The 13,397-nt window shown below is 39.4% G+C and overlaps 1 protein-coding gene across 2 annotated transcripts in view; it reads right to left on the bottom strand.

The window, feature by feature from the left end:
• Window positions 1-464: 464 nt before the first annotated feature.
• SLC24A2 (solute carrier family 24 member 2) overlaps window positions 465-13,397 on the bottom strand; it is a 247,913-nt gene continuing 234,980 nt past the window's right edge. For both annotated transcript variants that reach the window (XM_012813838.1, XM_012813842.1), the window contains 3 exons: window positions 12,894-12,983; window positions 4,895-5,061; window positions 465-886 (listed from right to left, as the gene is read on the bottom strand). In XM_012813838.1, the coding sequence (XP_012669292.1) occupies window positions 637-886; window positions 4,895-5,061; window positions 12,894-12,983 (507 nt within the window). In that variant the 3' untranslated portion in view covers window positions 465-636. The remainder of the gene's footprint in view (window positions 887-4,894; window positions 5,062-12,893; window positions 12,984-13,397) is intronic.

The raw sequence follows: 13,397 nt of genomic DNA, 5'->3' as shown, positions 1-13,397 counted from the left end.
TGAAGGTCGCAGCAGCTCTGCCTTTGTCTACTGATCTATTAGTTCACCTCCTGCACTTATGAGGTAAAGCCCAGACTGAAGGTTGATGCCCCACTTCAAATAGGTACTATAAATATACTAGAGCTATCCCTGAAAAGATGCATTTATGCTTATATATATGTATATATATGGTTATATATATAACTTTTCTTTCTTTGTGTTTATATACAGGTATATAGCAATCTATAGCAAGGAAGGAGAGGTATAGTACAGGAACAGGCAGGGTTTGTGTGTTCATGTGCGTATATTTATAATATGTATATTTTATATGTATATGGAGCGCCTCCGTCTTTGTTACATCATCACAATGAATGTACCTCCGACCAGCGAGGAGTACCTGTCAGTGGCGATGGGGAGAAGCCCCATGGTGGTGGTTCTCTTTGTCTCTTACACACAGTCATCTCCGTAGGCAAGGGTGGAAGCAGCCTGTGAAGAAAATGGGCCCAGCGTGGACCCAGCCCTCCTTCAACTGGCCACGGAGGGACACTGGCACCCGGGGCTGTGTGTCAGCTGCCTCTTCTCAAGCGGTCAAGGAGCCCAGAGCCCAGAGTATGGAGGGACCATCCCTGCTGTTGTTTCAAGATATGGCTTTTCCCGCTAGATGGAGACAGGGCACACGAGAATTCTGTCTTCCAGGAGGACGCTGACCACCAGGAACACAAAGTAGAGGCCGAACATGATGAACCCCAGCACTTTGTTCATCCGCCACTTGCAGAGGGCGATGGAGAGGATGACGAAGAGCAGCATGATGAAGAGGAGCACGATGGCGCAGAAGAGGCCGTTGCTGCTGACAGCCACTGGCTGGAATCTGCGGATGACCGTGTACAGCAGCCAGGGCAGCGGGAGCCTGTATGGGAGAGAGGCAGGGCAGGGTGTGGGCAGGCCCGGGAGCAGTCAGACATGGCAAAGAAGGTGCCTGGCCTAACATTAGCCTCTTAGGATCCATGCCCTGAAAAGGGTTGCTTAGCCTGGGCTTAGTGGGTGCAGGAAATCACACAGGGAAGCAAGGGGAACCTTAAAAACCTTTGTCTGTGCTCTCACCAAATCAGGGGAAACTGAGAGCTTGCTCTACAATTGGACATTATCAGCTGGACATGACTACTGCAGGTGGTTTGTGAATTTGATTTGAAATTACTTTTGGTTTCTTTCTTAGTTGAGATTAAAATGTTGATTTCAGCCCCCCCCAAAGTGAACTACAGCATTTGTACAGTGTGATGGGAAATGGTGACAGAGAAGAGCAATAACTTAAGCACAGTCTGAAAGCAAGTGAAATGAAATGAGGGTGGTGGGGACCGTGATCTAACACAGCAATCTCAAGTTTATCCTGGAAGAGATGTTGATACTCTTTTGATTAAAAAAAAATGATCTTTTTGAAAGATTTGAGGAAGACAGTATCTTTCATTTTTAATTTTTAAAACTTTGTGTATTTTTATACTTGTTTTTTCCCTTTTCATTTGACTTTTAAAAACTGATGAGCTCTTGTTTCCTATCCAGAGGGGTGATTCTGAAAGACACCAGGAAAGCTAGTTGCCAGGTATACCAAAGAAGTTGACTTAACCTCTGGGGGAGAGGAATGTGGCCAGCAATATTTAACTTGAGGGGCGTGGGCATCTCCCAGTGGCTGGAGAAATGGAGCCAGTCTTACCCTTTGATCCTAATGATGGAATGATGCCTAGAGAGACAGTGGCCCAGCTGGCTGAGCCCTCTGCTTTGGCAATGGCTATGGGAAGTTCAGTCTCAGCCTGGTCTCATGATGTGGAAGAGGGGGTGCTCTTTTGAAATATCAAGTCCTCCAGAGGAAAAGCAAATAGCTCGTGAGAGAAATAATGAGGGTGGTGAGGTTACTCATTTGTCTCTTCTGCTGGAGAGAGTGCGTGGATGACAGAGCCTACATATCACATATCTTCGAAATCTCAGGGTCTGGTCTATGCAGGCCCCTTTCTGGGTACATAGTTAACACAGGCCAGCCCGAAGTGACTGCTGTGACTGCCTCGTGGTGGCAGGTAGAGCCACCACCAGACAGAGCCTGGCTGAGAGGCACTTGTGTTAGTGGACACTGTTGGAGAGGAGTTCTACCAGGACAGCCTGGGGAAAGATGTAATTCCTGTTCTCAGCAGGAGGGGGCAGCCCTGAGGTCAGCAATGAAAAGCCAGATGAGGAAAGGGGAGCACTAGAGAGTGAGGGTGATATGGAAATGAAAGTGCTTGATGGGGACTTGTCCTGGGGACTCTTCTTTCATCTTTTATATGTGTAAAGAAAGAGACCCCTAACCCATTTTGTTCTTAGTGAACTACACACACACACACACACACACTCACACTCTTCTGGTGAAATTGAGATTGATAGCACTACAAATAATTTATAAAAACCCTTTGGGGGGGAATGATATTTTTCATACCTTTTGATCTATTAATCCTATTATTAGAAATCAAGTATAAGAGATCACTTAAAATGCAGATGTAACTGTATCCAGAAAAATAATTTTGGTGTTATTTTGGATAGTAACAAGTAGAGGATCTCTTATAATAGCAGTCTGTTATATATATACTGTTATATAATAGTTTATATAACTATTTAAAAATTACAAGCTTATAATGATAAGGAAAACATTTGTGATATAATTATGAACATAAAATGAAAACTATACAAAACAATTTCAACTATGAAGTAAAAAAGGGTAGTAGATTATTATTGGCATTTATGCATTGTATATATTTTCTAAATCTATAAGTATATGTTAATAATACAGGCAAAAAGAAAATGCTGGCAATGGTATGAAGAAACTTTTACACTCCATATATTGCCAATGACATCACTCAGTATATTGCCAACAACATTGTCAATCGGCGTAAACTCTTGGGAAAAACCCTTTTATATCAATACATTAATAGCCATTAAAAGGTTCAAAATATTTAATCCATTAACACTGTTTGAAGAAATTTATCTTAAAATTAAAAGAGGAAGTTTTTCTGTATAACAGTGTTCATCAAAGCACCCATAATAGCAGAAAATTGAAAAAAATAAAAAAGATCCTATTACATTGTAACAGTTAAAAGCAATCATAGGGAATGTTTGAAGCCATAAAATGTTAGTTCTAAGAGCTATGAGGAATCTTAGAAAAATGGTTGATATTATTTATTAATAGATCACTTCTTTGTGCCAGGCATAATGGCTTTAAAACAAAATGGAAAAATAAAAGCCTTCCAAGAGGATAAAATTGAATATTTCACTAATAAAACTTTGTGAAATATTTGGAAGAGAACACACACAAATAAATTGTTTCTGGGAAGTAGGATTACTGGTAATTTTTCTTGAAATTCCATTTATTGTATGTATGTGTGAACAAAAAGCATTTTGTAAGTACTTATTTTTCAGAAAAATGACGAATATATCTAACTGAACACATGTAATATTTCTCACTTGTAAGGTTTTCTTTTTTTATATTATAGAACATGCTTTTTTCCTTTTTAGAAGAGATTAACCAAGAAAACCATGAATATGTGGACAGTAAAACTGAGACATACTGTTTATAATATAGACAACTTTCTTTAAAGCATGCAGCTTTTAAGGCATCCATCCATCTGTCCGTCTGTCCATCTGTCTGTCCATCCATCCATCCATCCATCCATCCATGCATCCGTCCATCCCTCCCTTTATTCCACAAACTTTTGTCAAGCCACTGCCACTGATTGGCAATGGACTAGATTTTGGTGAATTCCTGTTCTTGGGGAATTCACAGTCTACGGGGCAGACATAACCATGGTAAGAGTAAGATACACACAGAGTTTACAGGAGCAAGAGCCCCCAAGTAAAGACCAGGGAATTAGAGAATTCAGGATCTGAGTTGATGCTGGAAGGATAAATCAGATAGTCTGTAGATAACAACTACTATTTTAACTCTGTTCAAATTCCAGCTACCTCTTTCAGTTTTCTTATCTGAATAATAGAGATAATATATACTTCATAGGATTGTTGTGTGGCTAAACAGATAAAAATGCATATTCAGTGTACGTGGTAGACAATGTATGAAAAATAATAAATAATGTATATTTGGTAATGAGAAGGTGTAAGAGAGAACAATATTCAAGATGTTCAATGAGAAAATCAGTGCATTTTAGTGGGGTTCCAAATGTAAGTGTCAAGTTGGAGTCCAGTTTTCCTGGAAACATAAAGATAACAACCCACGTCTTATTTTCCCAGGGGCTGCCATTTAGGGTTATCTGTTAAGACTACTTTTACTTTTCACAAGTTAAATAAAACCAGAGAGAGAACAACACCCCTCCCTCCCCAGTTGGATTCACTTTAGTGATTATTCATTGTATTGAGAACTCTAGTTTGCTCAACTGTGAGAACAGATCTCATCTTCTGACTAGAATATCTTCATCTAAGCAAACGGTCATGCCAAGTCTGCCAGCATTTTCCACGGAAGGAGACAGGATGTTTGTGCTGGGCCTATGTTTGCTCCAATCTGTTTTAAAATCCAAATCTTACCTTGGCTTTATGGGGACTATAATTAGAATATGGAAAAAAATGGTGATGCTATCAGAGTATCTAGTTCTGCCTGAATGTTGTTATATAAGTAAAATTTTCTTAAAGTAGTATTTCCTAAAACATTTATTATTTTGTGTGCAAGTGCATGTTTCTGCCTGCTTGGGGATGACTTATTTTTTATTAAATTCTCAGAAAATGGGAAATAGAATTAATGAAACTACCTAAAGGTAGTTTCTCAGTCTGTACTTTCTATGGGTATTGGTCAGTTTTGGGCTTAAGATCCTGGTCATGTCTATTCAGCTTCTAGGAAGACAAAGACAGTGGTGGAGCTGGCATGCATCTTTATAGAACTATCTCTACTCACCCTACAGTGATGTCAAAAATGTTGCTTCCAACAGAGCTGGACACAGCCATGTCCCCTAGTCCCTTCCGGGCCACTATGACGCTGGTGATAAGATCAGGGATGGAGGTCCCAGCAGCCAGGATGGTCAGACCCATAATCTCCTCACTGATGCCTATCGTCTCTCCAACCTAAACATCAGATCAGGGACAAACACATGAGTGTATGAAGTCACAAAACCATCAAAACCACACAGATGTCAATGCAGCCTCCTTTCAATGAGTTTCTATTCTGTGCTCTGTGAAGTGCTGAGGTCATAGAGATGAAGAAGCCACAGTCATTGCCAACAGAGGAGTTTGTACTTTCATGACATTCAGACCCAAGAGATTAGGAATGTTCACATGAGGATTAGACTAACAGTCTCAAATTAAAAATAGCTATAGCAAGTTGTAGCACTGCCTCGGTATGGCACTTTCTAAGACTGAGCCGGGTAGGGGCAAGTTCAGAGTTAGAGAAGCTAATTGGCCACTGAATCCAGGGGCCAGCCCCGGCAGTGGCACCAAGTCCTGCAGCAGATATGCTCTTCAATTTACTATCGCAGGTTAAGGACTGACTCTCAGTGTCCCATTTTTCCTTAACATCTCCTAGTGTCTGCAACACACTCTTAACTGCTTCTAGATTCTACCATTTCACAAGAAAGACCTTGGTTTGGGGCGTTTTGGGGGTTGGTTATATGAGACTGTCAATCAGCAAAACAGTTGTGGAGAAGCAAAACCCAGGGGATCAGAGAACCCGGAACCAAGGTCTCTGGAATTCATTAAGTTCCTGAGTGTACAATGTCTTTGATCCTCAGTTTCTCCTCCTCAGAGTGGGGATAACGATACCTGCTTTGCCAGGTACTTTTGAAGACTAAATGGTAATTAGTGGAAAGGCCCTTTGTAAATTGTCCATCATTACTGACAATCAAGGTGGGGGCAGCTATTACATTTTTCTTTTGGTCTTTGTCTTTTAAGACCAATGAGTTCTATTTTGAAGTGTTGGTCTAGCCTCAGATGGAAGCTCTTCCAGTCTCTTGAAAAATTTGTCTGTCTTCTCAGAACTTTTAAAATCTTTATGTACTTTGCTGGAGTTGGTGAACTGCAGTTCTAAAAATCTCCAAAATAGTGCTTTCCATCTGGTTTCCAACAGGCTACTTGATGATGCCCAGTGTGTTTTTTTTTTTTTTTAAATGTAAAGGCCTTAAATAGCATATAAGGATAAAGCTTTTTAGGGAGTAGAATAACCTCACCTCTAAATCCTTTTGTAAATATTAGCTTGGTTCCTAGTAGATGAACAGCATAGCTAGGACTATTCTGTTTTGATGGTCATGCCTGGTTTACGCTGCCCCCAGGATGCGCAGATTCACTGCCCACCTTTGGAAAGTAAGTCCACACCAGTGCTCCATGCCATAGTCACTGTTATCTCCCTAATTTGCAGAAATATCCTGCTATAGGATAGACTCATATGTAGGTGATTTCACTTGCATGTTTTTCTACTGATTCCCCTAGAAAAAGTTAAGTGAGAGTTTTGCACTTGAGCAAAATACTTTCTTTGATGATTTAATTTTTTATTAGATTTGGAGTGAAACATTGCCAAAGATAGATTTCACTGCAGGTTTATGGAACCCATGAAATTTACTAAGATGCAAAAATGCTAAACAATAACAACAAACAAAAATAAAAGCTAAGGGTAAACAAAAAAGAAAAAAGAAAAAAAACCAAGGGAAAATTACATAAAGCATTGTATGTGTAAGGCATTTATTGGTAAAACTTTTGATAACAAAATAGTTGAGCAGTAAATGGTGTAACTGTTATCTAATCGCTTTTATAGTTCGAAAGTACAAACAGTAGAATTGGAGCTAGACTTCTTGGAACAGCATCTGCTATTTTGATCTGCTGTCAGGGTGTTTTGAAAGAGAAATATAGGTGAGAGGAAAGAGAAACTTCTCTTCCATTATTGAAAAGTAAATCTTCTGTTTATGTCCTTCCAAATTCTTTTTTTTTAAATTATTTTTTATTAAATCATAACTTTGTACATTGATGCATTTATGGGGTTCAGGGTACTGCTTCAATATACAATGTGAAATGTTTACATTGAACCAAGTAACACAATCATCACAATTATACTCATTTCTTAATAGTTTTGAAATGTACCATTGCATCATGCACATTAGGTGAGGTCCCCCCAAATACCCTGCCTCCTCCCATATCCCCCTTCCCCTCCCCTCTCTCTCCTCTTCCTTTCTACTTTCTGGATTATAGTTATGTTTTGCCATTCATATGGCAAAACAGGTGGTTATATATCGATTTCATCCTTCCAAATTCTTGACCTTTTAACAATGATTGTTATTCCAGATATTGAATTTGTATTCCTCTTCTAAAGAGAATGAAAAGGAAACAAGATTATAGGATTAAGATAATCATCAAAAAGAAAAGATGGAATTCAGTAGGGTGATGTTTTCTTGGATGGCTAAAAAGACATAGCTAAAAACCAACATATTCCAGCAAGTTAAAAAATGCTTCTTTATGAGTATGTGAAAGAATAAAAAAATGATTATTAAGAAAGGCCATTATGTGATATATAAATGGTAACAGTCCTTTAGGCCTGCAAATCTGGAGCCTAAGAAACAGCCTACCTTCTGCTATAATTTCTGCCACATGTCAGCAGCAAATGTCTCTCAATGAATGTAGAAAATAATGACTCCTTAGAAAGCCAGTGATATTTGGAAATACCCAGGAAGAGTTATCTGAAGTCAAACATCAGTAAAAGAACTATGATAGTAGTAATATAAAATATCTTATAAAAATAAGACTTGGTGTATCAACCAATAATTCTAGTAGATTTTGCTTAGTAACAGATATTCTTTTTTTTAAATTAAGGTATACTTTACATAGAATAAAATTCATTCACCTTTAAAAAGTGTTCAGTTCTGCAAGTTTTAAAAATTTATACAACTTTGTAAGGTACATGAGAAATTTTGTTATATGTATATAATGGATAGTGATCATGTCAGGGCATTCCAGGTGTCCATCACCCAAGTATAATACGTTTTTATTAAGTATGGTTATCCTACTCTGCTATCACACATTTAGCTTATTGCTACTATCTTTTTGGATATTTGTACCCTCCGGCCCACTTCTCTTCATCCTCTTCCTCTCTCCCACTGACCCTTCCCAGTCTCTGTTAGCTATTTTTTTAACTCTCTACCACAAGTTTTCACAAATGTATGCAGCCATGTTTCTCCACATCCTCAACAAATGGTGTCTGTCTGGTTTTCTTAATAGCCAACCTAGTGGTCATGAAATAGTATCTTGTGATGATGATGATGATGATGTTTTTTTTTTTTTTTTGTGGAGACAGAGTCTTACTCTATCCCCTTGGTAGAGTGCCGTGGCATCACACAGCAACCTCCAACTTCTGGGCTTAGGTGATTCTCTTGCCTCAGCCTCCCGAGTAGCTGGGACTACAGGTGCCTGCCACAATGCCCGGCTATTTTTTGTTGCAGTTTGGCCAGGGCTGGGTTTGAACCTGCCACCCTCAGTATATGGGGCCAGTGCCCTATCCACTGAGCCACAGGAGCCACCCATGATTATTTTTTTGAGACAGACTCTCACTTTGTCACCCTTGGTAGAGTGCCGTGGTGTCATAGCTCACTGCAACCTCTAACTCTTGGGCTCAAGCGATCCTCTTTGCCTCAGCCTCCTGAGTAGCTGAGACTACAGGCACCTACCACAACACCCAGCTATTTTTTAGAGATGGGGTCTCAATTTTGCTCAGGCTTGTCTCCAACTCTTAAGCTTAAGCAATCCACCTGGCTCAGCCTTCTAGACTAGTGCTAGGATTACAGGTGTGACCACTGTGCCTGGCCTTTGTGATTATTATTATTATTTTTGTTGGGGATTCACTGAGGGTACAAGAAACCAGGTTACACTGACTGCATTTGTTAGGTAAAGTCCCTCTTACAATCATGTCTTGTCTCCAAAAGGTATGACACACAACAAGACCCCAGGTCCCCTCATTCCTTCCCTCTCTCTGCTCTCCCCTCCCCCTACCCCCACCATGTCCTTAATTGCTGTTAATTGTCCTCATATCAAAGTTGAGTACATAGGATTCATGCTTCTCCATTCTTGTGATGCTTTACTAGGAATAATGTGTTCCACTTCCATCCAGGTTAATACAAAGGCTGTAAAGTCTCCATTTTTTTAATGGCTGAATAGTATTCCATAGTGTACATATACCACAGCTTGTTAATCCATTCCTGGGTTGGTGGGCATTTAGGCTATTTCTACATTTTGGCGATTGTAAATTGAGCTGCAATAAACACTCTAGTGCAAGTGTCCTTATGATCAAAGGAATTTTTTTTTTATTCCAGGTAGATGCCCAGTAATGGGATTGCAGGATCAAATGGGAGGTCCAGTTTGAGTTCTTTGAGGGTTCTACATATTTCCCTCCAAAAAGGTTGTATTAGTTTGCAGTCCCACCAGCAGTGTAAAAGTCTTCCCTTCTCTCCACATCCATGCCAACATCTGCAGTTTTGAGATTTTGTGATGTGGGACATTCTTGCTAGGGTTAGATGGTATCTCAGGCTAGTTTTGATTTTAAAAAGTTTATTGAGATATAATTAGCAGACCATATATTCACCCACTTACAGTGTTTAATTCAATGGCTTTCAGGGTATTCACAGAGTTGTGTGTCCATCACCATAATTTAGGTTTTAAACTTTTTCCTATCCCCCAAAGAAAACCATACCCATTAGCAGTCACTCCCTAATTCCCTTCAACCTCCTCAACTCTGGGCAACCATTATCCTATTTTACATCTCTAAAGATTCATCTGTTCTTCCCATTTTATATAAATGGAATCAAGTAAAATGTGACCTTTTCTGACTGGCTTTTCTTCACCTTAGATAATATTTCACAGTTTCCTTCATGTTTCAGCATCTATCAGTACTTCATTTCTTTTTATTGTGGAATAATGTTCTATGGACATACCACATGTGGACCTTGGTTCACACCTTTTGTCTACTGTGAATCACGCTGCTATGAACATTGTGTACAAGTTTCTGTGGATGTTGTTTTCTTTCCTCTTAAGTATATACCTAGGAGCAGAATTGTTGGGCCATATGGTAACTCTATGTTTAACATTTTATGAAACTGCCAAACTGTTTCCCAAAGTGGCTGCACTATTTTACATTCTTACCTGGGGTAAGGTTTCTAGTTTCTATACGTCCTCATCAACACTTGTTATTTTCTTTTTGATTATACCCATCCTAGTGGGTGTGAGGTGGTATTTTGTTTTGGTTTTGACTTATATACATACAAAGGGTGCCAAAAAATGTATAAACATCTTAAGAAAGGAAAAAACTTATTAACATTGCAATACTCAACATATAATGGAAGATGATCATGAGTCACATTTGGGCACATCTTGTAATTGCAGAAGTCAAATGTGACTTGAGTATTGCAATTTCAATAGTTTTGTTTGCAATTTTAATAGTTTTTTTTCTGTCTTAAAATGTATATACATTTTTGGGGCACCCTCTAATTAGTAATATTATTGATCATGTGCTTTTTAGCCATTTGTGTATTTTCATTAGTGAAACAGCTGTTCAAATTTTACAACTAGGATAGCTGATTAAGATTTAAGAGCATATGTCCTAGATATAAGTACTTTATTAGATATACCTAATATATATTGTAAATATTTTCTCCTTGTCTGTGGTTTTCCTTTTCATTTCTAAATGGTGTGTCTTTTTTTTTCTTTTCAAGAGTCTTACTGTGTCGCCCTCGGTAGAGTGCTGTGGTATCACAGATCACAGCAACCTCAAACTCTCGGGCTTAAGTGATTCTCTTGTCTCAGCCTCCTGTGTAGCTGGGACTACAGGCGCTGGCCACAACGCCTGGCTATTTTTTTGTTGCAGTTGTCATTGTTGTTTGGCAGGCCTGGGCTGGGCTTGAACCTACCACCCTCGGTGTATGTGGCTGGTGCCCTACCCACTGAGCTACAGGTGCCAACCCTAAATGGTGTTTCTTGAGGAACAAACATTTTAATTTTTTTTTTTTGTAGAGACAGAGTCTCACTTTTTTGCCCTCGGTAGAGTGCAGCGGAGTCGCTCCAGCAACCTCCAACTCCTGGGCTTAGGCGATTCTTCTGCCTCAGCCTCCCAAGTAGCTGGGACTACAGGTGCCCGCCACAACGCCCGGCTATTTTTTGTTGCAGTTTGGCCGGGGCTGGGTTTGAACCCGCCACCCTTGGTATATGGGGCCGGCGCCTTACTCACTGAGCCACAGGCGCCTCCCAAACATTTTAATTTTTGAGGACATCTAATTTATCCATTTTTTTCTTTTATGGATCATTTATCAAAGAAGAATTTTTTGTCTGACCTATGGTCAAGTATATTTTCTGTTTTCTTCGAAAAGTTTGGTAGTTTTAGTCTTACATTTAGAATTATGATCCACTTTGAGTATAGTATGAGGTAAGGATCTAAGTTTATTTATTTCGGCATCCAATTATCCCAGCACCATTTGTTGAAAATTTCATCCACATATGTTCTCTTGGTGTGTATTTCCTCATTTCAAATTGCTATATTTTATTTATGTTAACAAGTATAATTTTAGGACTATATTAAACAAAGAACACAAGTGGGAAGTTTGGAATTTATGTAGTATATAATAAAGACTAAAAGCACGCGTTTTGGAGGTGCAGTGCTCTGAGTTAGAATCTCTGTCTACCACTTATTACCTATGTGATCTTAGGAAATCTTCTTAAAGATTTAAACCTTACAGTTTAAAGCTTTAGACTTTGTAAACTGTGGATAAAAATAGTGCCCTCCTCATAGGATTTGAACCTGTGTATAGGGGTACTCTCAAGATTTTAGAGACAAAGATATGTGAACCGTATGGCATGTGGTACACACTCACTCACTAATGGTTACCAGTATCATCTTTGAAAATACAATAACCGATTGTATCACAGCTCCATTTATAATTGCTAAGATGTGGAAACAACCCAAGTGCTCATCAAACCATGAATGGATTAATAAACTGTTGTATGTGTATACTGTGGAATACTATTTAGCCATCAAAAGATAGACTTTACATGTTTTGGACAGAGTTGGAGAACATTTTCTTTAGTAAAGTATTACAAGACTGGAAAAGCAAGTATCCAATATATTCAATACTAATATGAAGCCAGGAGATGAACAAATACACGCCCATACAAAAGAGAAACTCAGTTTAATTCAACTTGGGGGGAGGGGGGAGGATAAGGGGGAGAGGAAGGAGGGAGAGGGATTGATGTGCTGTCACCTAATGGGCACAATGTTAGGGTATGTGGCACTCCTCTTGGGTGCTGGGCATGACAGGGACCTCACCTAACAAATGTGAACATTGTAACCTAATCATTTGTACCTCATGTTAATCTGAAATGAAAAAAAAAAAGAAAATGTGAAAAACCCTTGATTTTCAATAAAAATTACTGAGAGCATCTTCCTGTGATAGGTGTTATGGCTGGTATTAAGTTCAAAGGAATACAAATGAAATAATCATTATTTTTATAAACTGATGCTCAAGGAAGAGACCAATTTGTCTCCAAATCCTTTCCTAACAGCCAGGTTTGAAAGGCAAGTGAGGATGTGAGGTGAGTGGCTGCCCAGAATAAAGTAAGTGCCCCTGAGCCAGCACAATCCTGACGTTCTTGCCAGGCCAGAGCAGCCCTGGTTTCAGGCTGCAGACGGCAAGAAGCAGGAAGGCTTTCTTTCCTCCACGAGACTTTTCAGGGACTGTGATTTGATTCTATGATCTGGTGAAAGGCCTGGAGACTTGGGAACATTAGGTGGAATAAATTCCTTTAGTCCTGAGTTGTGTAGTTTGTCTGTGTCATATGCAATATTGTGACGATTTCAGAAAGCAAACACGTTGATTAACCACTTAGCAACCAATACCAGAGAAAATCCAGGCACAGGGATGTCACTATCAAAGTCTTACCTGGTGCGCCCACCAGACCATCAAGTAAGAGAATATTGCAATCCAGGTGATGGAGCCAAAGAATGTGATGGGGAAAAACTTCCTCGATGACTGAAAGACAACCAGGAAGAGGTGAGAGCGTCAGTGTTATCAGTTGAGGGGGAGCCGATAGTTCAAGGCTAAAACCACCAATGCAGCTATTTCTCTTACATTTCTTGCATCTTGGTAAGATTAGCAATCAAAAGGACCTACCCGCCCCTGATCAAACTGAAACAGTAAGATTTTCTCTTGGAAATGTGAAGTTGGTGGAAGCTGAATGACTACCATTCTGGTTGCTAAGATAGAAGTTTCCTGAAGGGAATGTCTGGTAGTTCCTACTGTGAGATTGTCAGGTTCCCTCTGCCTCTAAGGCCTGATTCTCAGTCTTTCCTTCAAATCTATTAACTTCCCTATATTCTTCTTCCTTAACTGTCTCTCTTTTCTTTCTTTTGCTCTCAAGTCTGTCAGAATCAATTTCTGTTGCTT

The sequence above is a fragment of the Otolemur garnettii genome, unplaced genomic scaffold, assembly GCF_000181295.1.
Source record: "Otolemur garnettii isolate 467f Iridium unplaced genomic scaffold, OtoGar3 scaffold00006, whole genome shotgun sequence".
In the NCBI taxonomy this organism is placed as follows: domain Eukaryota; kingdom Metazoa; phylum Chordata; class Mammalia; order Primates; family Galagidae; genus Otolemur; species Otolemur garnettii.
This window is presented reverse-complemented; position numbering and strand designations above follow the sequence as displayed.